The 26,286-nt window shown below is 38.8% G+C and overlaps 1 protein-coding gene and 1 long non-coding RNA gene across 4 annotated transcripts in view; one reads left to right on the top strand and one right to left on the bottom strand.

Annotated features, from left to right (window-relative positions):
- Positions 1-3,877: 3,877 nt before the first annotated feature.
- On the bottom strand, positions 3,878-12,481 carry LOC148216542 (uncharacterized). 3 transcript variants are annotated; one of them, XR_015795198.1, is made up of 4 exons: positions 12,290-12,481; positions 9,091-9,358; positions 8,544-8,777; positions 3,878-6,632 (listed from the first exon to the last, which is right to left on the bottom strand). It is a non-coding gene; the product is annotated as an uncharacterized LOC148216542 (long non-coding RNA). The 3 variants fall into 3 exon arrangements; XR_015795199.1 differs by lacking the exon at positions 8,544-8,777 and having other exon boundaries at positions 3,879-6,632; XR_015795197.1 differs by lacking the exon at positions 3,878-6,632 and having other exon boundaries at positions 7,828-8,777.
- Positions 12,482-12,577: 96 nt separating this feature from the next.
- The window catches only part of COL3A1 (collagen type III alpha 1 chain), a 69,545-nt gene continuing 55,836 nt past the window's right edge, over positions 12,578-26,286 (top strand). The window contains exon 1 of the mRNA XM_007431151.3: positions 12,578-12,798. Within this exon, the coding sequence (XP_007431213.1) occupies positions 12,720-12,798 (79 nt within the window). The 5' untranslated portion in view covers positions 12,578-12,719. The remainder of the gene's footprint in view (positions 12,799-26,286) is intronic.

Below are 26,286 nucleotides of genomic sequence, written 5' to 3'. Positions count from 1 at the left end.
ATGGGCATGTTAGAATCTGTGGGAAAAATGCAGTCAAAAGTCACAGATCCTGTGTTCCTAGATGGACACGTGGAAGGAGGCGGTGACTGTGTGAGGTCACTTCCTCTTCCTCCTCCACCATGCTATGAAGAATAAGCACATGTCTGAGCTCTTCAGCTCAGAGATAAAGTATGGCCTAAAGTATGGCCTAGTCTTATCAACCAGTTAATAGTTTAAATTTGCTGTTTATTTATTTCTTGCTACTGTAACTGCTGTTCTGAAAAGAAAGAAAAGTACTTATGCAGGTGGGGCAAAGCTTACATGGGGATTTGAAGATTAGATTATAAATGTAATGGGATATGTTTTGACAAAGAATTATTCCTACTTAATGCATTAAAAACTAGCACCTATGACACTCTTATTATTCTCAAGACCAGAGATAGATTGGAAGCTATCTATTTTTCATGCCTTTCTTCTTTTTCTTTACTTTATCTCATGTTTTCTTTTCCTTTTCCTTATAATTTGTATTTTCCATTTTCTTTTTCATTTCTAACTTTTAACTTTGTAATTTTAAAATTTCAATAAAATATTATTAAAAAAAAGAAAAGTACTTCATGTGAGTAAACGTTATTTCTGCTTTTCTTTACAAGAAAAACTGCAATTGTTATTTTTGGGGGGAACAAAGGGGTAGCACCAGATATAATCCCATGCCCACAGAATCTGCTACCACCTCAATTATTTCTTCACTCAAAAATGGTTTCCCAAAATGTATCAATATAAAATATATTGTAAGGAAAGCTTCATTAAAAAAAATTAAGAGAAAGTATACAAAAGTTTAACTGAATGAGAGAAAAGTATGTACAAAATACATATATTAGGAAACCACAATTGCAGATTTTGGTGCATATTCATGGTAGAATATATGCCATACTGTCAGGCTAGTGCAAAATACTGATCACTCATCTTTTACCAATGTGAAGTCATGGATGAATTGGCTAAATACTTACCTGAACAGGCAAGCCAGGGCCAACATCGGAGGCCTATGCAAACCGTACTTGATTCATACTTGCACTTCACCTCACAAAGTTCAAACTCTCAGTCTTAGTAAACTGCCCAGGCACAGCCAATTTCACTCAACCAGCCACCCTGATCATTCTGCTCCAACCTTTCAAAAGAGGCTCCTGCTTTTCTTTGTGGATTGCTTCCCAGGAGTGTTGCAATTAAGCTTCAACTAGTGGAAAATGCCTTTTCTTTTTTTTCTTTTCTATAATAACTTTAATAATATAATAATATAATATAATATAATAATTATAATAACTTCTATTAAAACTTATGTTTTAATGTTTGTTGTGAGTCGCCCAGAGTTCCCCCATTGAGGGGAGATGGGTGGTTTAAAAATTTAATAAATAAAATAAAATAAAAATAAACTTTATTAATTTTTTTTAAACAGAACAACAGTAAAAAAACTAACAAAGACAAATATTAAGAAAAGATGAAAGAAAGAAAAAAAGAAAGAAAGAAAGAGAAAATTTAGAGATAAGAGATATAAAAGATTAAAAAAAGTGTGAAAGACAAAAGAGAAGAAAAGAATCAAAAAGGAAAAGAAAAAAAGAATTAAGTTCCAACCCTCCTCACAACAGATGTAAGTAACATTGTACATCCCACTCTTAGAGTTAAAGGTGAAAACATAACTTCCATTATTTCTATTAATCCATATTATTTCTAACCATCAAATCCATACAGCAAAATTTCATTTTTTCCCATATCTCGCAAAAAGTTCAGAAAAGGTTTTCACTTTTCAAGATTTGCTCAGCCCTCCTGAGTAGCTCTGCCTCAAACCTAATGCAAATGATATAGCTCTTCTTCCAAAAGCATGTGGAAATCTGCCCAAGTTCCAAGCAATAGCTGCAGTTAATATTAGCAATGTTGCATTGGGTGGGGTAACAGAGAGGGAATATTGAATACTGAAGGTTCTCAGTCTCTATGAACCTCTTTTACTTCCCCCTTTTACTACTGCAGCAGTTACTGTCAAAAGCTGGCTACTGCTATGAATATGCTGATCCACAATATTCTAACTGTATTTAAGATGTTCTTTTTACTGTTATGGTAGAACAATATTTCAGTCTGCTCGGTGGACATTCAGACCAAGCACCTTTTTTTTTGGTTGGAGGTCCCTCTATTTTTTAAAAAAGTTAACTATAGCAAGCATGGTGATAATGCACAATTGTCTTTGGAATAAGTAGCTTTGGCCCATTTTGTATGGTTGGGAGAGGTTTCTGAGGGTACAAAAATGGATCTGTGACTGCCTAGAACCCTTGGGCAATAGATTACCCCCCTTCCCCCCTCCCCCTTTAAAATTTCAGCACCGGTCTTTTTATTAAAGTGGAAATAATAAGTATAAAGGAATTAAAACTGGGCAATAATTTGTATGTCCAGGGCGACTTGGCTGGGGAGGGAACTATGATCACATTAACTGAACACAGGATCCCTGGATAGGATATAAGGCTATTGTACAGAAGATCTGAATATTTACTAGAGTTTCCAAGCCCCCTTAGTTAAAGTTTTTTACTGTTTGGCCCAAATCATAAATTGTGCCATAAGATAAATCATATTTCTGCCTGTGTTGCTTTATTGCTACAAAGAAAGCTTGTAAAAAGTAATTAAAATATCCGAACATTTTATTGCAAAATTTTTTTCATCTCTCAGGATAATACTCTTTTCCCATTTTAAATGACTATCAAGTGACCAGAAGAATGTGCCTGAGTCATAACTTTTGATTTATCAACTGATTTATGCATGGAGCTGCTGCAGAGTTCTTTAAACATAATAATGTCTGAAATCAGGTCTTTCTTTTCAAATGCATTTTATCCTCTTTCAGTGTAAAGTGAAAAAATAGAATGGTCAAAATACCTATTTGCAAAATGGATTCTGAATACCTTGGCTGGATTAATTTTATCTAGATGACGTACAGAGTATTCCCTTGTGACATGAAGGGTCTTCCCATGCTGGAACTAAGAATACCTGCATCAGTCTAAAAATATATTGCTTCTCAGCCTTTTGGCCAGTGGCATCTGCAGGGTGGGTCAAAAAAGTCAAAATGGCAGTCACAGAAGTATGATTGAAGGCTTCCCCCTTTGTACATCTGCACAGCATTGATGGCCATAGAAACAGGGAGGGGCTTCAACTGCACTGCTCTGACTTTCCTCTGTAGTGAAACTACTTGCCACTTGCGGAGGCCTTTCACTTTTCCTTGTACATTTAAAGTTTCCCTGTAGCATGGGATCATATCATTCAGAAGCGATCAATTACAGAATTGGCTAATTTGAGATTCTGAACATAATTAATCTTATGGCATGAGTGGCTTCACTGATGTCACTTATTTCAAAACATGGTAACAATAGAAGAGAATACGTGTAGCTCAGGGTTGAACTGTGGAGTCCTTGGGGTTCTCAACCAAGCTCAGAGAACCCCAAGGACTCCACAGAAACATGGTGAGTTAGTGCTTCTCCAGTTGGGGACTTTGGATCTCTTCTTCCAAATCTCATCTGGATGGCATCTTTGGAGAAGACTCCCAAGTTTCCTGCTGCATAAATGAAAGAGCTGTATTAACGTTATTATTTATTATAGTTATAATCCTACCTTTTCTCTAGGAGCTCAGTGCAAGAGGATCTCCTTTCATTTTATCCCCACAAGGACAATCCTATGAAATGTTGGACTGAGAAAGACTGACTGACGAAAAGTCGCCTGAGGAGTCTCCACGGTTGATGGTGGCCTTGAACTTGGTTTGTTTATTCATTTAAAGCATTTATATGGCCACTTAATTCAAATAATATAACTCCAGGCAGCATAAAATTTAAAAAAATAAAAATAAAACAAAATACAAAGGGGAAAAAAAACACCTAGAAAAGACATAAAACAATTGAATGGCAATCAGAGACTAAAATTTATTGTATCCCACCAAAAGAGAACTCTGTTCATCTGGACCCATGTGCCTGAGGAACTTGGCTGGGCCTTGATTGTATTTCCAAAGGTCTTTAGAGTCTGGTCCAATGACGTGTTGGGGACGGGGGGATTGCTCCAAAGGGCAGGCACCAACACCAAAAAGATTCTCCTCACTCCCAATCCAACATCTTAGCAATTACCCCACAGTATCTGTTCTTTCCAAACATGCATGTATTCTTAGTGCTGTACCTAGAAGAGCACGTACTTGTGTACATGTGTGCCTTTGAGTCAGTGTTGTCTCCTGGTGACTGCCTGGACTAGTCCCTGCAGCTTTCTTGGCAAGTTTTTTTCAGAAGTGGCTTGCCTTGCCTCCTTCCTAGAGCTGAGAGAGAGTGACTGGCCCAAGATCACCCAGCTGGCTTGGTGCCTCAGGTAGGACTAGAAGTCAAGGTCTCCCAGTTTCTAGCCTGGTGCCTTTACCACTACACCAGACTGGCTGTCCATGTACTTGGGGACATTAACAAATACTGTATTTTCATTCATAAAGGTGCTCTGGTCCAGCAGAAAGTCTCTGTGAATTGAAGAGGGAGGGAGGTGAGTTTCTGTACTTCTCCCTTTCTTCTTCAGCTGCTGAAACAGCTCTTGGGGGGACAGGCTAGAAGAGGATCAGTGAAAATTCTCCCCTTCCACCCATAGGAACAACTGCTGAATCAGATATCACAGCACGCAACCCAATCAGCCCAACGGTTTTAAAATTTTGAGCAAATTACCATACATGGAAATAGACTACAAAACTTCTATTTAAAAAATGGGTGGGAATTTATTTATTTATTTATTTATTTATTTATTTATTTATTTATTTATTTATTAAATTTGTATGCCGCCCATCTCTCCAATATAATTTTGAGATGACACTGATGATTGGAAACCATTATTTTCAAGATTAAGAGACATTTGAGAAAACTCATATATTAATGAAATTAAAACAAGGTATTTTTCTGAAGATTTTTTTTTTTTTAGTGAATTATATTTATAGCCAAATGCAGTAACAAAGTAAATCTGAGAAACCTGAGAAAATCCAAGTTGACACATTTCTCTTGTATTTATTCATTTCACTCTGCACTCCCCCCAAAGTTAAAGGTGCCGAAACATGTACACATCAAGTTGAATTACAGTACAAAATAGGATGAAATGCCAAAAAAAAAAAAAAAGAATTCGTCTTACCCAGAATGATATAACCGCAATGATTAACTTGGGAGAAATTTTAAGGTTGGCTTCAGCTGCTTCACTAGCTATGCCGGTATGAGCAACAATTCTATAATTAAAAATCTTGCATGTCTTTTAGTTAACCCATTAGCTTAATTGTTTCTGGGCTAACTTGGAATTTTTTGAAGAATTCCTCCAACAATCCCTGAGACTTCTCTTGAGCTTTTAAATATAAAAAATGTATCTTTAAGTCATTTTCAGAGGCAAGAAGTGTCTTTCTTTTTAACTAAAAGTTAATTCTATTATAGGTTAAAACAGTCAAAAATCATGTCAAAAGATGACAAAGCTATTATAGGATGGTGTCACATTCAAGTAACAATTTCAAAAGCTCGTGAAGTAAATTGTTTAACAAGTATATCTGCATCATACACAGATAAGGACTACTGAGTTGTCTCTTTCAAATAGGCTAAATTGGCTTCAACATGAGTTCTCCTTTTAATCCAACATTTAATTAATTGTTCATTTATCATGTTTGCCAGGTAATATATCAGATTATCTGGGCTTAAATACTTGACAAACATGATACATGAACAATATTATTGTCTTGCCCAAGTTGTCAAATACTCTTTTGTCAAACATTTTATCAGTATGTATTTTCCTGAGCTAATTATACATAGATTCAATCATACTTCTAATATCTGTGCAAAGTGTTCTCTAATATATATTCAGTTTCTTAACTGGTCCTGAGTGGGCTACTTTAAATCAGATGATTATTTAATATACTGTCAAGATCAGGATTCTGGTTGATATCAGCTATCACTAGAAAAAGGTTACCCGAACATGGATTCAGAGTAGTGCTATGTACTAAATGTTTTAGTTCGGACTGCTTTCAGGAGTAAACCAGGCTGATTTTTAAAAATGACCAGAAAATAAAACGAACAGTCCAATCCAACTATATTTACATGTAAATAAATATTTACCGTGTTATCTGCCCCAAAGAACACCTTTTGCTTAGACACTGGTTGGTGGGCAAGAAATATACTATCATGCAACCACAGCCAAGACAGGGCAGATTGTGACACTGATTGCTCAAAATTGGAGTGGGTTCATCTCCTCTCCTTTTTTTCCTGGCTCACTCAGATAGCACAAAACGGGGTTCTGCACTGCTAACCAAGCCAACAGACACTGCTCTTGTCATTGGGCCTGACCATGCACCAAGCAGGCTGCCCCACCCTGGGGTTGGTGTACTTGAGTCACCAAGGAGAATCCCATGCCAGAATGGAGGCTTTCACTGGATGGGCCCACCCCTCCTCATGGCTGTGGTTTAAACTTCTTTATCTGGGCAACTTCTACAATCAAGAGTTCTCTCATCCTTGGTCATATGGGCCGGCAAGTGTGAATGCCTCCTGGGGAACCAAGTGCTTCAGCTGTTGCATGATCCTTGTGTAAAGATGGGCTGTTCTCCTCAGCATCCAGCTTCTTTTGGAGTTCACCCAAGGAATTTTCTAAGGAAAAAACCAAGAGAAAAACTTGGCTCAGGGTGGCTATTTCTGCATTTAAGAAGTTCATTGTAAAGAAGAATGGCTCATGTGCAAAAGCAGCCTTGATCGAGAGTCTCCACTTCTGTGGGTCAAAGGGACACACAGTTAAATGCCTTGCCATGTCACACACAGCTATTTGCTGTTCCAGCAGCTGCACCATTCTTTATCACCCAAAGTCTGTTGATGACACCATGGTTTGCAAAATCACAAGGATAGGATCCATACTTCCTGCAGCCTGGTCTGCAAGTAGAGTTTGTTCCTTTAGTTGTGCATGTAGGGCTGGCTTATAGAAGTCATCATTCTGGCTCAATTTATTGGATGTGCTTTGACTGTCTTCTCTGCCATAGCCAGCCACCATATCATTACTTGACTATTCTGGAGAACTGTCAGGCTTTAGATCAAAGCTCTATGGCTGTAAGACATTACTTTGACACCCCTAAGAATCCTCTCTACACTTTTTTTCTTAGGTCAATGGTAGCCTCACACCTGGTTCCTTTTGCATCCCACATCTGAACTAGTGTGATAGTTACGCATTCTGGACAGGGGGATGCAGCCAACCAGTTGTAAGGGACTGAAGGCAGACATAAAACATAGTAGTGAAGGTACATTAATTTATTCACACCTGCCCTCTCAGGGACAGGGCTGTAGCTTAAGCACAGGTTCCCTTGATACTTCAGCCTGTCAACTAAGCCACCTTGGTAGAAGAGGTTGACATCCTTTGATCTTTCCCTCCCAAAGAGGCAAACCTGGAATGTCAGTCACATAGCTTAAGCTACGCAGGCCTTCTCTTTACTGTAATCAGCCTTTTGCCTTCCCCACTGCATTCCTTTTTGAAGGAATGGATGACCCTCAGTCAGTGGAGGTGATCTCTTCCAAGGCCAGCTCTCTCGGACAGGCTGGGGAAGTTCTGTAGCAGAGTTTCTTCCACCCTTCACTTTTTCTCCCCATCATCTCATCTCATCTCATCTCATCTCATCTCATCTCATCTCATCTCATCTCATCTCATCCCACCCCACCCCACCCCACCCCACCCCACCCCACCCCATCCCATCCCATCCCATCCCATCCCATCCCATCCCATCCCATCCCATCCCATCATATTCATTTTCCTTCCTTCCTTCCTTCCTTCCTTCCTTCCTTCCTTCCTTCCTTCCTTCCTTCCTTCCTTCTCTCTTCATTTCATCACCCCACAAAACTCTCCTCTTCGCACCTATTAAGCACTCACTCTGAAAATTCTTAATACCTGGTGATATGGCTTATTTGCAGGCAGGCTAGGGTTTTCCCTTCACCAGAATTGTACCAAAAGGTTTTGCACTGATGCCCATGTGTCTACTGATGCGCCTGTCCCACAGTATCTTTATGTTCTAATCTAGGATTTTCCTTCCTAAGTTTCTTGAACAGAAAAGTGATACTTCTACAAGAGATATTTCCACTATACCTAATACAACATAACTTTTAGGTTTAATGGTTCCTTTCCAAAGTAGTCTTATGTGCTTATGTTAATTCCAAGCTGTTTGTGAAAGATTATTAGGAGGCTGAGAAAGAAGCAGAGGGAACTCTAGACAGAAACTAGCAGCAGATGGGGTAAGAGATTGTCACAGCTTATAAATGGCAAGTCAGTCCAAGTTGCCAAAAGAAGAAACAGGAAGACATTCAAACAGTTGAAAGAGACTTCACCTTAATGAACTTGGTAATTAAAGAGGGGAGAAAGTTCCAATTGTAATTTTCAAGATTCTGTACTTTACCCCTAATTGTTGCATTAAAGCTCTTTGTTGTGGTCTCTATGATTCTTGCTTCCTTGATTGTGCCCAGCTGTAAAGGTTTTACATACACTGACTTGGATTCTAAACATTTGGTTCAGAGGATTATTCTTACTGGTGGAAATGAGTAGAAAGTAATTTTTGACTAATGCTTCTCTCTCTGCAACTCCCCTTCTTCCCAATCTGGTCAACAGCAAAGGAGCTTCTGATGAAGTAGTATAAAACAATAGGCTGAATGGTTGCATGTTTTCAGGAAATGGAAATCAACATCTTGCTTCTTTCCATTGACAGGATCAGAACTCAATACAGGGACAATTCATGTTGGCCACACTGAATTTTGGATCCATTCCTACAGCCATACACAACAACAAAAAATCTGTTTTAATATCCATTCTCTCTTTCTTAGTTGCTATAGAATTGAATTGTCTATTTTGCAGAATAAAATTACCTTGCTGATGTGTAATTTCTAAATGGAGAACAAAGTTAGTACAATATGAGGCCACACGTTAATTTGAAAAGATGTGCATTCTTTAGAATAGCAGTCTAGCCGAATGTGCCAATTTCTCTGATTCATCACTGGCTAATACTGGGGCTGCAAACAAGCAGAACTCCACCCTGCCTATTTCTCTGTCTCCCGGGGGGTCAACAATATGTATTCTTACCAAATGCACTTCCAACTGCAACTTTTTTCTGCAGATCAGTGATTGCTGGTCTTCTCTGGTTAATCCGTTTATAGTCATAATTTTGGCCATGTTTTAGGAGTAGTTACAGCTGGGTTGGACACTAAAGTCCTAAGCATGAATCAGATGAATAACCGCATTCCATATTATCTTCACTTCAATCCTTTTTTGCTGCTTCTCAAATGCCAGTTTTTTGAAACGCCAAGTCTTGGTCCAGGGAGATTAGGAGTGAGGGACACCATCCTTCTTCCTGTGGGTGCAAAGCAAAGGATTCCCATCAGACAAAGCTGAGCTGATTTCCCTCAAGGCTTCAAGAGGACACACACAGGCACTATGCTAAGCTATTACACGGGACAAGAGTCCTAGGAACACTTCCCATTTCCCCATCCAGTCCACGCTCTCCCCTTGGTCCATGAAACTCTGGCTCTTGTTCTTTGACCAAGTGAAGAATAGCAAGATCAGGCCAAAAAATGTATCTGATATGAAAATTATCAAGTACAGATTCATATGTTGACTGAAAAATTCAGATGTGTTGCCAGTTATCTGCTGGCATTTTTTCCGAAGTGTTCATTTGCAAGACCTGCCTGGAAAGGTTACATACACATGGAAAAGTATTGTTTTTGATTGCTGTTTAGGTTTCATGGACACTTTATTAATTTAAGTGCAACGAACAGATTTGCATGTATGACATGAACCTGAAACGTATTATAGAAACAAGCTAAAAAAATACCTATTAAATCCTTATGGTTCTACTCTGGGTTGGATACAATAGTCATAGGCAGAGTTATCCCATTCAGACAGGAGATAAACTTAGTCAATAATAATCTAGTTTGTGCCTGATTATCCTTGAATCCAACTATATATGAGCTGCTAGACTATCGTAGAAACATCCTAAGGATGATATTGGAAGGGAAGTCTTCTCATTGGGCTTTTTCAGATCAAGAAGTGAAGGCATTCCGGGTGGCTGCAGAACAATGGGGAAACATTCTTGGCCACTTTACAACAATAAGATAAACTAAATATATATATATACCACCAAAGAAATTCTAATGAAGTTCACCAGCATCTTGAGAATGAGGTCAAGAAACAAACCTCTTTCATCCAGCTTATAGAAACTGGGCTAGAGAGTTTGGTCCAGAATGAATGAAAATAACCTTGTTTCCGATATAGGAAAACGTTTTAGGAACTGGATGTATTCCCTTCACCTATAGAAGTCCAGTTGACCTTAACAAGACTAGAGTACATATTTTACATGAAATGCCATTTTGCCTAATTATGAGACCTCAGGGATTCATGAACCACGATTGGGTCCATGTCAGCTCCAAATGTGCTCAGCTCATATTACATTTGCAAGCATAAAGTGTTAAATCTAAAAGGCTTCTAGACTGACAGTAACAGCATGTTGCGATTATTGATGATTTTTGCTGATACATTTTTGTTGTAAGCAATGCTCGTTGCAACCCACCAATCAATCATATAAAAAGAAATGGGAAGAGAGAAAATGTTTTGCTCTGAATGGATGGAATTCTATTAAGGATGAGCAATCCTGTATTTCCAAATAAATTTGGGCTAAACCGCCCACCCTCCAACTCCCATCTAAAAGGGGAGGACAATTCGTGATTTTCCCAGGAGTGAGCCAATTATAAGAATGTTCATCTTATCTGGAATGCAAGGTGGCTCTGGAACTCATTGCTCAATAGCCAAGGTGGGCATCTACGGCCACAGAGTCTATGAGCTCCCAGTGTTTCCTTGGCAGACCTTGTATTCCCTCCTCCCCACCCCACCCAACTTCAGTGATATGGTTTTTCAGCATTTTTTTTAAAAAGCAAACTAACTGCACTCTCGGCTCGGATCAATATTTAAAACAAACCAATCAGCAAACCCTCCAAAAGTGGCGGGGGGGGGGGGGAGAGAAGGAAAAAAAAAGTTCCCCAAATTGGCCCTGCCTCCTCCAGTGACATCACTGAATCACCACCGTATCCCTGTGGCCCTCAAAGGTCTTTAATTTTTTTAGCATTCCCTTCAGCTACAAAAGTAGTCAGCTCCTGCCATATAGGAATGATATTAAATCTTAGTATTAGGGTTAAGGTTAGGGTTGGGTTAGGAGCATTCAGGGGAGAATGGGTGCCCATACTATTGAAATGGCTACAGCACTGTTCAAAAGCATTGGAAACCCTACAAAAATTCATCATGCAGTCAAGCCTGAAGACTTGGATTGACCTTGCACTGGTGTCCTCAGCTCTCTGAGGGAAGTGTTTCTCCCTTCTACATAGTTGCCCTGAGCCTGGTGGACATATGCAGTAGGATGAGGTAATAGGACTCTGGGGCAAACTCTGATCCTGCAGATTCCAGGGCAGGAGTGTTACTGCTATCATCATCATCATCATCATCATCATCATCATCATCATCATCCATCATCATCTTCTCAGATAAAACCATAAAAATAACACCCCTAGGGTGATAATGAGGAGCTCATTCCTGGGCTAATTTCCCCTTGTAGGAAGGTAAGAATCTTTCATTAGATTCTTTGTTTGACTAGTTATTCCTCCACCTTGTCACCTGAAGAGAAGTAGCCTATTCAATTTCACCAGGGCTTGGAAGCTCCAGGTCACAAATCTCTGGAACAGGAAAGAGGCTCCATTGCCTCACCTACTCAGCTGTCATAAGATATGAATAGAACCATAGTTCAGCAAGGTAAGGTTGCTGCCTTCAGCCATTCATCAGCTTGCTCTCTGTACTTCCTGTTTGAGTGAGATGGCACTGAAGGCTGGCTGGCTTCTGGCACCAATCAGTACACTTTCTAAGCTAGCCAAGAAAGCTCACTTTGCTTGTCAGTGCTGTATCTATTCTAGAACGTCCCCTTCACCATCTTTTGCGTGGTTTCACATCATTACTGGTATCCCTCTTACAGTGAGTGTGTTAGAGAGAGAACACAAAGGAATCTTTGATACTTTTGATGTTGCTGAACTACAGTTCCCAGCAGCCCCAGCCAAATGGCCTATTGGGAAGCCTACAGGAAGCTGTAGTTCAGCAACATCTTCAAGGACCACCAGTTTCCCATTCCTCATAGTTCTCCTAGTGATCCTGCTTACTGTATTTAGAAAACAAACAGAAATAGTGTGCACATAAATATCAGATCCTACTACAAAGACAAACATTAAATCCCACGTTTCACATTCACCTTCCCATCTATCGGCAGCAAAAACTCCATCACTTGCACCTCCAGTCCAGCTCTTCAGTGCCTTCATCACACATCTGAACATGCACAGGCTACAAGCTTTGCAGACTCAGGCGCTCCAGATGTGTTACGTATCTGCTTCAGTTTGGCTGCTCCTTCAGCAAGGCCAAAAGAAATATTAATCATTTGATTTCATGTGAAGGGGATGGGACCTCCTCTCAGATTTCAGAAAGGGGCTGGCAAGTAGAGGAAGCCAAAGCTTTCCCTATTTAAGGGCAAGACACAGGAATGCCTGTGGCTGAGTTCTCTGCAGGCCCAGTGGTTGACAGGGCAGGAAGCAATTGATGGTGATCTTTTGATTTTTTTTTCTCCCCCTTTTTTTTCCTCTCATTCTCTTTTACACATAGAGTCTCATGTTTAAAATTATTTAAACATGATGAGCTGTGTGCAGAGAGCCGTTTTGTTCGTCTTTACTGTGTCACAATTCTCCGTCATTTTGGCACAACAAGAGGGTGAGTAATTCCCACTTAAGAATTGTCATGGTTTGACAGATATAATATATATATATATATATTATATAATATATAATATATGTTCAATTATGCCAGATATCAGGCATTTATCAAATTACTTTTTTCCTTTTGCTTTGATCCAGGTTAGGGGTCCTGCTTACTTTTGAAGCAAGAGGGCTAACCTAAAGAAAGGAATTTTTTAGGGGGCTTAACCACACTCTGTGCCTTTTTCTAAACTTTCTCTCTTTACGTTTCTAGACTCATTTTGTCTAACCAGCGCTGGAAACTTGTTACTGTTCTTTTCTTTTTGCTTTTTGGATAAAATCTTGAGTGCAGAGTTCAGGAAAGTCTGGACCTCATTTGTCATGTAGAACAAGGTTGCATTTAACCATCTGGGGTGGGCTTTGTAAGAAGCCCTGCTTCGGGGTCTTGCCGGCAGACGTTTCTTTTTCGAATGCATGTGAAGTCATTTATACCATTTAAGGAAGCGCTTTTGTGAACCAGAATAGTTGGCTCAGCTTTGGGGAAAGATTTTTCCAGGTGTGGGTGTGAGTGTTTTCTTCTGAGACATAAACAGGAAAGGAGAGGAATCCATACATCTCAGACATCATTTCATCACTCATCAGAGAATTCTTTCAAGCCCATTGCTCTCCTGATAGTAAATAACCTTAGGCTGTAATCTTTACATGCTTACTGTCCAGCTGTGCACACTCACACTTACTGTTTTGCAGGAAATGATCACTTGGTAATTCGCTTTCATTCAGGATATTTTAATAAGGGATATTTCAGGAGCCTGCGGTGTGTGGGGTGGTGTGCACTATGTTAAATTGCCAGAATTGTGTGACCTGTGCCTTGAATGCATAGCTTGATTGATGCAACTAATTAATAACAAGCTTTGCGTTATAGCTTACCACAATCAAATATACTCACATAGTTGATATGTATATCTGAAATAGGATGTTTCTTCATCAGTTTCTTTGATAGAAAAGCTTTTCTTACAAACATTGATAGGAAGAAAATGGACATTCTGTACATTTTTAAAAATAAACTGCAAGGACTATAGGAATGAACATATTCATTCATTCATTCTTCACAATTCATTCACTGAGTAAGGAGAAAAGGCAATCATGTTTTATAGTTGCTTTATATAATTGATTGTGTATAGTTGATTTAAACTATACTTGCTTGTAGGAATCTTCTAGATTTTGTTTGCTTTCCACATCCCACTGGATTCAATTGCTTACATCCAGCAGATTTAATGGATATAAAGCATTCATGGCTATGCATTTGGTGCATTCAGACAGATGCAGTGCTTGTTTCTAGTTGTAAGACACATTTTGGATAGATATAACAAAGAAGTCAAATGCATATTCAGAAACACTACTTTTGCTGTACTGTTATATTTTCTGTTGTCATTGTTTCAGTTAGGCTCTGTAAGATTCAAGAAGACAACTGAAAGTCAGAGAGAGAGAGCGCGCGCGAGAGAGAGAGAGAGAGAGAGAGAGAAAGAAAGAAAGAAAGAAAGAAAGAAAGAAAGAAAGAAAGAAAGAAAGAAAGAAAGAAAGAAAGAAAGAAAACAAAATCCCATAACATTAACTAGAGGTTTTTTAAAAACATGTAAATGATAAGGAATACTGGAATGGCTTATGTTTCCCCACACAATTTTAAAATAGGAAAAATTTTCTAGAATAAGTATTCTAGAATAAGTATTCTAGAATCAATCTGACTTTTTTTTCTTTTTCTTTTTTTTTCACATTTCACTGATGGCCATGGGGTGGGTTGATTGGTTGATTGGTTGTTTACTTTTTCCTTCCTTCCTTCCTTCCTCCCTCCCTCCCTCCCTTCCTTGAACAAAGGCTATTCAGAATATAGCAAGCTATAACCCATATAGGAAATAAAATAGCAACCATCTGGGATATTCACATTTGCATACATAGGAAGATATTATCTAGACATGGTGTATTGTTCTGATTATGCTGAAAATAACATTTAAATAGTTATGAATGAATGAATGAATGAATGAATGAATGAATGAATGAATGAATGAATGAATGAATGATAATATTAAATTGTGAATTGTGCGAAGAAGTTCTTGTAAGGAAGCTGATGATTATACACTGAGCTTCAAATAATCACATTGTAAACCTCAGTCAAGAATTCCTTCTTTGCTTATAATGGCTAAAAAAGAAGAATGAGAATAGATTGCATCATAATTGTTATGCTAAGCATTGAAGTCAAGGTGGATAAAGCATCACTACAGTATACCTGGGTGCACACTGACTGTTGGGGTGTCCTATTCTAGTGCAGGGAACTTATAGCTGTTCAGAACTTGTGGCCCAGAGTTTCTCCGCATTGGTCACATTAGTTGGGCCTCTTGGGAGGGGTTAGTTCAACATAATTTGGAGGACCACCAGTTCCCTGTCTCTGCCCTGGACCTATGCTAACGCAACTCATCTTAGAGCAGAGTTCTGATTGATTTCTTTCTTTTCTTTTCCATAATTTCTAGTTATGGATATTAGAAGATATTCAATTGCAGTAGGTGATCATTACCTAGTGGAGGTGATGCCTGGGTCTTTCTTCCCTGTAACCTCATTCAGTTTTCTGAGTTATAATTTATGTCCCTCTGAATAAAGTATTTTCTCTCACTTCTTCACAACCCTGACTCCAACTAATGGAAGCACTGGTGATAATTAAAGGCTGTCTGGTGGAAAATAATGTTCATGATTTGTTTTTTGTTTCTATGACTGGTGTGCCATACATATGATCCTCATCTTATATTACTAGAAATTATTAACATTTCTGTTATTAGAGAAATCCAAAATGTCCTTATTCAACTGCACAATCCTTCTTAAGTTGATGAATAAATGACTTTCTAACTTGTTTTCCTTGCTACCCATAAGAATTTGAAATAACAATCACTACAAGGCTTTACTAACATCGAGACTTAATCATTCCACACTTAGTTGTTGGATTGTAGCCATGATAAATGGGTGTTGGGATTTGTTGTACTCTTGCCTCTTCATGTTTCATACCTAAGTTTTAGTGTATAAAGAAAATATGAAGAGATTTGAAATGGATTATATACAATGGCTTTGCTTTCAAAATGATGCATTTTCATGTAAACACATTCTAGACAGAATGAACAGCTTGCAGAATGCCAGATTTTTTGTGTTTTTTTCTAAAACGGAGTCAGCCAGATCTGGAATATACCCAGCATGTAAAAGTATAATACAAGTGTAGTCTTTAGGGAAGTAATCTGTGAAAAAAATAAATAAAACAGAAGTATTTTCCCCCGTATTGGCTGTTATGTCCTCATGGATAGTTCCCACTGTATGTCAGTAATGTCTAAATCTGATAATCTTGTGGTATTAACTAAGCACAACTTGTGGTTCTCCTTGGGGTTAAAAAACAGCAGATGGCTAATTTTCCATTCCTCTCATAGTTATTAGATTGAGATGTTGAAGTTGGGATCTATCCATGTTGAAGCAGCAACCTCACACAATGGGGGTAATGTATGAATCAGCTTTAGGTTTCCACTCCCAACTGTCGTCTACAATGAGGCTTTTGGCCAAAGAAGAATATAAAATGATCTTCTGGTTTTCCAATTACAGTGTATATTTTGTGCTGATGGTGCAAAAAGCAGATACTGGTTGTATTTCTTGGGCATTTGAACATTAATTTGAAATTAGTGGACTGTGAGATAAGCCAAGGCAAAATTGCCAGTCAGGATGCATGTAAATAGCAGAAGAGACGCAGCATGACATGGAATTATGGATTATATAACAAAACCTTTTGACAGGACTAGTTCATACCGTATTGTTTGAGCCCAGCTGATTCTACTCTTCCTAATAGGACTGGGTGCACATATCCCTCTAAACCATACCTTATTGACATTACATTAAACAACAACCTATAGTTTAGAAGGCACAATGGCCTGGTGCACAGAACCCACTAAACTACAACCAAACACATTACATTATGACTTAATATAATGTGTACACTCATATATATCATACTTTTACTTGCCGCATATAGTAGTGACAATTAGGAATGGAGTCATATCTCTGCAGATATATGGATGAGGTTATGGATATACCCCCCCCAACAAACAAATGACTACCTTATTTTAACATGGTCCTTCCATACCCAGGTTCCATGTTGTGGACTAGCTCTAGCCAGGAAGTAAGACTTGCCCCAACTCTGCTGAACTTCCAGAAGCAAGTTGAACTAGAACTCTTCCAGCAGATCTTTTTTAACTAATTAGTTGGGATATCGTTGTTCAGACATGATCCTGTGCTTATATAACCTTTGTTTGGATTCAGCTTCCATGTGCAGAATGTTACACATGAAATAATTGTTGCCTATGCCAGTCTAATCTGTAAAATGCATTTAGGTTATATTCCAGAGTATTCAGGAGCTTTTGACAGAGGTTCTCTGGATGTCATTCACCACTTTCCTTCTACACAAATCTTACTGAAACAATTTCATTATAATTCCAGTCCTCCAGTTTCAGTTTAACTCTAAATGCTGAAAGTTAAGTAAAATGAAGTTTCTAAATGTGAAATATGGTGACTAAACAAACCAGGAGAAAGCAACAGCTTTCAGATGTGTGGCATGTGCAGCTTCATCTCCATATCGCTAAGGTTCAATATGCTGTCACCTTTAGGATCCTGGTTTTCTGTGGGGCAAGTGTAGGCAACCTGCAGGCCCTGGGCTCATGCAACTGCCTTTTTGCAGCCTCCAGAGTCCTGTTTGATTGCAAATCCCAAAAGCTGATGGCTGTTTTGAGACAAGCAATCAGCAAAAATTATAGTGTAAGTTATAAAATAGGCTTAACCCAGTTACTGGAGTGGTGGGAGTAGAAGAATCCCTTAAAGCCTATTCCGGGGTGGGATGGGGACTCCTGGTCTTGCCCAACTGGATGACCCCACCTCACCCAGTTTGCATCCCAGTCCCTCCCACTTCGGTGTGGGAACATTAAGTGTATTTATTCCTTGGCTTTCAAAAGGTTACCACCATGCCTCTCCACCCCTATTTAAACTGTTGTAAAGTATACACTTTAGTAGGGAAATTCATCTGCAGTTCCCTGGGATTAAGGAAAGTCCAAATCTTAATTAAGTTTTAAGAAATCCACATCCCTTAAGTGAGTAGGTGTTAGTGAAATGAGGCCAGTTCCATAAGCCTGAGGAGGTTTGTGGCTTGATGAAAGCTAAATAGTTACCTCTGCCTTGTCTGCACTTTCCATGTGTGTGTTTTGACTTCAGACCAAGAGCCATCAGATGATTTCCTGCAGGAGGGGGCAGAGCTGCAGAGATGAGGCTGGAGGGGGGAGAAGCACTGCTTTATTGCAGGGAGAAAGGAAAGAAGAGGATGTTTCTTTTTCTCTAGCACCAGTGTTATTCCACTGACTTTTAACAGCATTGAATTGGTGCCATTTGCAAAGAAAGCCAAAAGCAGTCAACTTTAATTGCTGCCATTTGAATTCAGTGGTTAATACTGAACATGGAAAACAATCAATCTGATTTTTTTTTCATGAGTCCTACTTTTGTGGTCAATCAAGATTCTTAAGCTGATCTAGATCAGCTTCCCCCAACTTAATGTCTTCAGATTTGTTGGTCTTTGGCCATGGTGGAGATTCTGGGGGTTGTAGTCACAAGACATTTGAGGAGGACCACATTTCAGGAAGATGGATTTAGATCATTTATGTTTTCATGACCCATGCAACTTGTCCAATGCTGACATGGGTCAGCAGCCCTACAACCATACTTTGCAAAGTGGGAATAGAATGATGAATACAACAATGATACTTCTAAACAGATGGCACTAGGAATATTTTTTTTTAAGACAAACAGTTACAAGCAGATCCTGACTTTAAAACTGGAAAGCACAATCTAGATAATACGTTGATCTTTAAGCTTGGACTTGTATTGCTGTTCAGGCTGCAAACATGGTTTAAGACTTTTTGATCCTTGTAAAATATAATTTAACAGCTCCCTACTTCTCAAACACATTTGAGTTAGTTGGCATGTTTGCACAGGCTGTAAAGCCATGTGAATAATGGAAACCTTCAGGGGCCAAAGTGTTGCCAAGTGACTCTGAGCAGAACAATGGCAAGTTTAGATGTCAGGGTCATAATAAGGCCTTTTAAGGCTTAGGTTCTCAGCCTCCTTATTCCAGAGCAAGCTCATTCTGTCTGAGGGATCTGCGAAAAATAAGAAAGGCTTAGGCTTTGCAGCCACACATTCTCTTCTAAGCAATCCTTAGGAAACCCACTATGATCAGGTGGGTTCATTTCCAAATGAGTGTGACTATGATTTATGTTGATTGTGTGAATGGCTTTGCTGATCATGGAATGATAAATTCTAAGTTATAAACTGGGTAGAAAGATACACTTACTTATCCCTCCTCATGATCCAATGAAGGGCCTCTTTCACTTCCTCAATCCAGGCAATAATGAATTAAAACAATTTCTTTGCATGTATTTTACTCAAGAGACCATGAATAGCCATTTTATGTAATGGGTAATGAAACCGGTTGACCTATTTTTACAATCTTTGAGGCTGCCATTTTGTAGATCAAGTCTAACAGTGAGCCAGCTCTTTTTCTTAGAGTGTTGTTTCTTCCATATCTATGGGAATTCAGCTCATGTCTCTGGGTTATAGATAGATAGATAGATAGATAGATAGATAGATAGATAGATAGATAGATAGATAGATAAGAGAAATAAATCAAAGTTACTAAAAAATCCTCTGTGTTTCTCATATAAGATACAGAATTATTTCTTATAATAGATCTGCCTTATTTACCATATTCCATTGCCCTGATTATTAAGCAATTGTTCCAAAGAAGTTGGATAATCTCATTAGATTTTGCAAAAATGTTGCAAGCTTGGCTATTCTAAGAGATCGTGATAGAATTAAGCAGGGCTTTTGAACCAGCTTTCCCTCAACCAGGGGCCACACTTGACCTCTGCCACTGTAACCCTCCCCCAAAAGTGGGTGGACCAGATAAAAACTGAATCTGAAATAACTGAAATTAAATTTGAATTAATTACATATAACTAATAAGATTACTTCTTATGTGCTTAATCATTTCCCTCTTCTGTAGCGATAAAAACTACAGTTCACCAGCAACTGAATAAATACAGAGGTTTTGTCACAATGCAATACATGTCTTTCTCTCCTGGAAGAATACTGCTAATAAAAAGCTTATTTTGTTTAAAAATAGCTATTCTATATAACAGTACTCCCACAGAATCTGTAAATACATCTGGCATCTCCTGCATCCTAAGTCTAGCTTTAAAAAAAGTAAGGTCAATTGTTTACATGTCATAATTCTTCCCAGATCCAAAAAAATTAGTTGTATTTAGCCCCATGTATACTGCTAACATCAAGTTGGCTCCAATTTCTACGTTTTGTAAACTTTGCCTGTTTCATATTAGGATGACAATGGAAAACATGAAACAATTATTTGAACAACAGTCATTTGTTAGATTTGTTTTGGGTACGCATCAACCAGTGGGTTTTTTGGCTGCATTTATTGAAACACAACAAAGGAGATGCTTTTCATATTAGCTCACAGCCTGCTTCCCTTTTCCAAGGTTTCATGTGGAATGAGTGCTATAATACTGTCTGGGTAAATGTAACAGAAAAAGAGAGCCAATTGGTGTAGTGGTGAAGGCGAGAGACTGGGAGACCATAAGTTCTAGTCCCACCTGAGGCATGAAGCCAGCTGGGTGACCTTGGGCCAGTCCCTCTCTCTCAGCCCTAGGAAGGAGGCAAGGGCAAACCATTTCCAAAAAACCTTGCCAAGAAAACTTCAGGGACTAGTCCAGGCAGTTGTCAGGAGTCAACAATGACTCAAAGGCACCAAATAAATAAATAAATAAACAAATAACAGAAGGAGAGACAAAATGCAATGCCTCCTTATTTTCTCCTTGGGTCCATACAATGTTATCTCCATAAACAGATAACCTCTTATCAACCTACTGGAGGACTGCATGCCTTTGCAGATACATTTTCCTGCCATTATGTTTCAATGTTTCTTGGGTTAGATGCTATGGTGCAAAAGGAATCATTGCCAGGTGCATCTGCTGGGGGGGGGGGGGGAATCAAAAAAATCAAGATGATAGCCATGAACTGAAGCCACATCCCTTTGAAATGCTCATGTAAAAAAGCAGCCATTCTTCACGTACACGGTCATGGCTCTTCTCTTGACTCTTTTGGCTCTCCCCTATGGATGCTCTTGTGTGCTGCCCAGCGGGTCATAGTGTAGAGCTAATTAAACTCCCCCATGGATGTCTTATCAGGCTCAAATAGCATTCAACATGGAGGGAAACTTTACAAGGAGGAAAAATCAAATACATTATCCCCAGAAAAAAAATGATATGGTACAGTTCTAGGAGAACTGGACCACCTTATTTTTCTAAATCATTCCATAACATCTGGGTTAGGGTGCTGAATGTCCAAACAAATTATTCCCATGTCACCTTAAGATACAGCCCAAACTCAGTAGAAGGTTGTATTTTATATGGCTATTTTTTTTTTTTTAGATCTGAGTTATTAATAGATAAACCTCTCTATATCTTGTACCTCTGTATTGCCAAGTTTCTGGTGATTACGATCAAGTCACTAGAAGGGTTACTAATCCATTGAACACCAACCCTAGCAACCAAGAGAGAAGGCTGATCAGTGTGTTGAGAAGGCACAAACTATTCATTTTCATATCTTAGGAGAGATTGTTTAGAATCTGTAGTTTCTTGATTGTGGTAAGAAAACTTAAGTAACAAATCTGAATATGGTATGTTTTGGCAATACTAAAGATGTCAGAGCAACATTTGATCCATTTACTTGTGTAAGTAATGAAGTAGCATGATACATAAAATGGGATTCCACATGGTTTCTTTGGTGTCTCTGTTGAGACATATAATTTAGGATCACAGACAAGTAGACAGTGGACAGACTAAGGTGCCATTTTCAACCGCACTGAATGTAATGGAGAAACTCTTTAGGAAAGTGTTTGGGTTACTTTCCCTCTAATACTGTCAGCTGTCAGGGTGAGGTGGCACTAATGCAAAGAATAAAAAATGCATCTCCTCTTTCAGGAATGCAACATAGCTTAGTGTGGTGGAATATCTGTGCACAGAAGATTCCAGGTTCAAATCCTGCCATTTCCAGTTTTAGAAGAAGGAAGTAGTCTGGGATCCTAGTAAAGATCTGCTATTTGGAGACAACAATGCTGGATTAGAAGGGCAGATAGATCCACAACACTTCCACTTGCACGGCAAGCCAAGCGAAGCCATTGCGCATGCACGTGTACTATATGCCAGGCAGCTGGGATCAGTCTTCAAAGCAGCCCCACAATCCCACAAAAGGAGGAGGCTCCTTTAATGCTTTGAAAAGTGATTCTTCATTTGCCCTAACAGACTTTGCAAAATAGCCCTTTTGAATGGTGAATGTTTTGCACAGCCCTAATGAACATGATAAGAATTTTGCCAAGGCCCAGGAGTGTAGTTGTGGGAATACTGAAAGCTGGTTCATATAAAGTGGCCTTTGATTGGCCAGCAGCGTACATTTGCCTTCTAATCCTGCTTTCTGCACAGCATTCACTTTCACCTAGTTCTCTGTTAATGGATACTGCAATAAATATGTGAAGATTTATGGGTCAGCTGATGTGTCCAATATCAGAAAACGTCTATATCCTTCATTTTACTTTGTAGTCATTTATCTTAGATAGCTAGATTGCTTTATTATATACCAGAATGAATTACCTGAGCTCAGTTTCTTCACTGACTCATAAGCTTTGGAATCATTGGGACCCTTTATAAATTAGCCAGAATTAGTCTCATGTCACCGATAAAATAGTATTGCAGCAGGCAGAGATAGACCAGGAATGAATTTCTTTCTTTTCTGAAGATATAGAGATAGATAGATGATAGATCATTTTGAATAAAATAAAACACCTCCATAAAAGTCTTTAAAACTCCACTTCATAAAAATGTGTAAGTCTTCTTCTTGGCAGAGAAAAATACCATTCCCCTACTCTTCAGATTTTTCCCATACTTTTTCCTGCTGGCTGGAAAATGTATCTGGCCAAACCAGACATCAAGCAGGTCATATTTCTTACTTGGAGGCTTCAGATCTGAGTTTCCAGAGCCCCAAACTGGAAAGGCATAATCAATTAAGATTATAAAGATATATCCCACATTATGCCAACAACCTTCTTCCAACCTCTCTTCCTCTGCACTTCTGAGCAAGCCCCCCAAAATGTCTTTCCGGAGCATCCCCCATACCTCTGGAGATTTAGAGATTGCTCAGAAAGAAGAAGGAGTGTTTTCCATTCCATGGGCTGCCAGCCAGCATGAGAGGCGAACCATAAAAACATGCTTGCCTGACGCACTCAATACAATCTCACTTAGTCCAGTATCTTGGTTCCAGCAATGATAGTAAGATATTCCTGGGAAATTTACAAGCAGATATGAAAGGCAGAGCTTCCTTGTATGTTTGTTCCTAGAACTGGCATTCCATGATGAACTGCCTCTAAATATGGGTACGGTGAATGTCTTTAGGTAAAATAGATGAAGGCCATTGAAGACCTATTAAATAGTAGTAGTAATAATATAATAAATTAAATGTATAGAGCATCATTGATGTGCATGGTGCCTTACAGGATATATCTCTAGGATATATCTCTTGTTGGAGCTGTGGTTTATTATTACAACTTGCTGATCATTATTAAAGCACTTGTGGTACTAAATGTCATAATGTTACCTTTTTAAATCATTCTAGTGTCTTTTGCAAATGAAGGAAAGGGCTCAATTTGTTTTCTAAAGGAGCTCCATTAATACTGTAGCAATGTTGGAGGTACTTGTGCATCTTGACCTCCTCAGATATTTATGTACTTTTTACTAAAAAGTTGTTCTACCTGGCAATTGCTTCTTTTATTGCTAATCATTACAAATTGACTTCTTTGAGGTAGTGTCCTACTAATATTTCTGTAGCTTTCCTCAACCATAAAGTGGTGACAGGTAGAAAGTAATCTTTTAGCTTAATGTACAGTCAGCTGGTAATCAATCCAATCAGATTGTCACATAAATTTTCAAGCAATCAGGTGCTAACAATATAAACTGAAAGGCATATGTTCCTGTCTTCTTCATGTAGAAAGTAACCATGATTGCTGTCCTGCCATTCATAAATTCATATTTGCATGAGAGTATTGGAGGGTAGTTACTTGACTCCATTGGGGTTAATTACAAGTAAACAAGCATAGGGCTGGAGACTCAGAGTGCTATATGCAGCCTGTTTGTTCCAGACAATAGAATGTATCAGAGTCTCTAGTTTCCAGAGATCACAGGCTGATGATTCAAGCTACTTTCACGTATTGGAAATGCATATAATGATCATGTGCAGGAATGGATATGATCTATTGGCTATGCTTGTTTCAACAGCAGAAGTGAACCATTGCTCATACAAATGGGTGCCAGTTCACATGGAGAGATCCCTCCCTAGGTGCACTTCAAAAGCACATTGATCAGGAGATGATCCACATTTACCCCCACATCCCTCCCCCTCAGTGTTTACTGCAACTGCTTGAAGTGTTGGAAAAGAGCTGAGAAAAGTTATTGTTTCATTTGCATGATGCACTTTCCTTGACTTCAACCACAGAGTAGAAGGATTCTGCTTTTTCACTTGCAGAAGGGCTAAGCTTCATCAGAGTAACTGACTGGAGGAAGGAGATATTTTCACAGATTCCTCCCACCTCAGTCCTCTGGGCCTGCCTCTCCTGGAACGTCATGAGAGATGATGTTGGGGAGAAGTAGAAAACAGTGGAACTGGTTCCTCTTCTTTGGAATGGAGCATCCCCTGACCTGAACTTTACCCATGGAAAGTTTGAATAGCTCTGCATGTTCTCATGTTCTCAAACAGCTTTTGTTGATCCTTAGGCACCACTGTAATCACTATAAAATGTATGTTGATGCAAAGTATCCTTTGAATAAAGGCCCAGAGTCTCCTTTCTGTTTCTTTCCCATAAAAGACAAATTTCTTATTATATCACTCGCATTTCAAACTTTTTGTAAGGACTAATTATTTCATTTGCTTTTACAAGCATGAAGCTAAGCAGTTTGGGGGTTGAAAGAATATAATTCTGTGAGCAGCCTACTAGAAAATTGGTGTCACTCATGTTCAGTCTAAATAATAAACCAAGTGCAGAGCTGCATGGCAGAGAACCATTCTTAGATGTATGCTACTGAAAGTATCATTTGCGATTTGCATAGAACAAGCATTTCTGGCACAAATACTTGGTGAATTGTACCTAAAACAAGAAAGAAGAATCTAATGTTCCTTGTGTTAAAAATGAATTCTGAATCATGCCTATGTTAACTAAAACATGCAAAGAACCAAATGGGTGTTAAGATTAAACTGTAAGTTGCTTTCACTTTTATATTTTGATCAGCAGAAAATGTTTCTCAGAAGGAAGAAAGTTTACAAAGTAGTAGAGGCATCTTCCAATCAATTATTTAATTTATTTGTTCTTCTTTATCTTGTGACCAGATCAGGAGAAGTCAGTGCTAGTAAGGATACTTTCTTTTTTACTAGCAAAATAAAACAAACACATTCTGCATCATGATTATGTAGTTCTTACACTGACAGATGAACTATGATAAATCAGGATTAGGAGATTTCAGTTGGCCATACTGGGGGGGCGGGGGGGACCTTGCCATTACAGAACTCTCCACATGGAAGTAAATTTCACTGAAATCAACCGAATTTCCAGTTGAATTTGTTTATCCAAGTGCTAGGCAGAAATCCAAGTGCCAGGATTTGTTTGAACTCTGGTATGCAGGCATAGTGGGTTAGGCCATAATGGAAAGAATGATGTACAGCTGTGGAGAAAATGCCAGGAAAAGTCTCAGAGATGTAAAGTGCTTTATTAGAAGTCTTGCAGACAGTCTGCAGTGATTTCTAAAAGACAGGACTTCCTTCTCAGTAAACATAGGTAGAATTTCAAAATGAACTCTGTATAGCCCCCAGGTTCTGCCCCCTACAGATTTCTCTAGGAATATGGACCATTAACCCCAGTGAATCTTATTTCTAAACTGGAATGCATCTAACCAGGAAGATAAGAAGAACCTTCTTGGGTCAGATCAAAGGCTAGCTGGTCCAACCTCCTGTATCTTGCAGCTGCCAATCATATCCTATATGCGGATGCTCATGAGAGCAAGACCTTCTATTGGTCCCCTCCTCTCTGGCATGTAATATTTATTTAATTATTTCTTTATCACATTTGTATGCCGCTCAACTCCCAACAACTCTGTAGAGATATGTAGAAATATACTGTCTCTGATCCTGGGTATAACTTATAGTCATTAGGGCCAGCAACCTTTGGAATTCTTGCCTAAGTTGCTGGCTATCATTACCTTCTATGGGGTGCGTCATTTGGCTACCTATTCACTGTGTAAAGTATCTCATTTTGATCAGTCTACCAATT

The sequence above is a fragment of the Python bivittatus genome, unplaced genomic scaffold (genome assembly GCF_059951505.1).
Source record: "Python bivittatus isolate LINGU-HERP-01145 unplaced genomic scaffold, Pbiv_v1 ctg000200_np1212, whole genome shotgun sequence".
NCBI classification, from domain to species: domain Eukaryota; kingdom Metazoa; phylum Chordata; class Lepidosauria; order Squamata; family Pythonidae; genus Python; species Python bivittatus.
The sequence above is the reverse complement of the archived record's forward strand: the minus strand, read 5'-3'. Positions and strand labels throughout refer to the sequence as shown.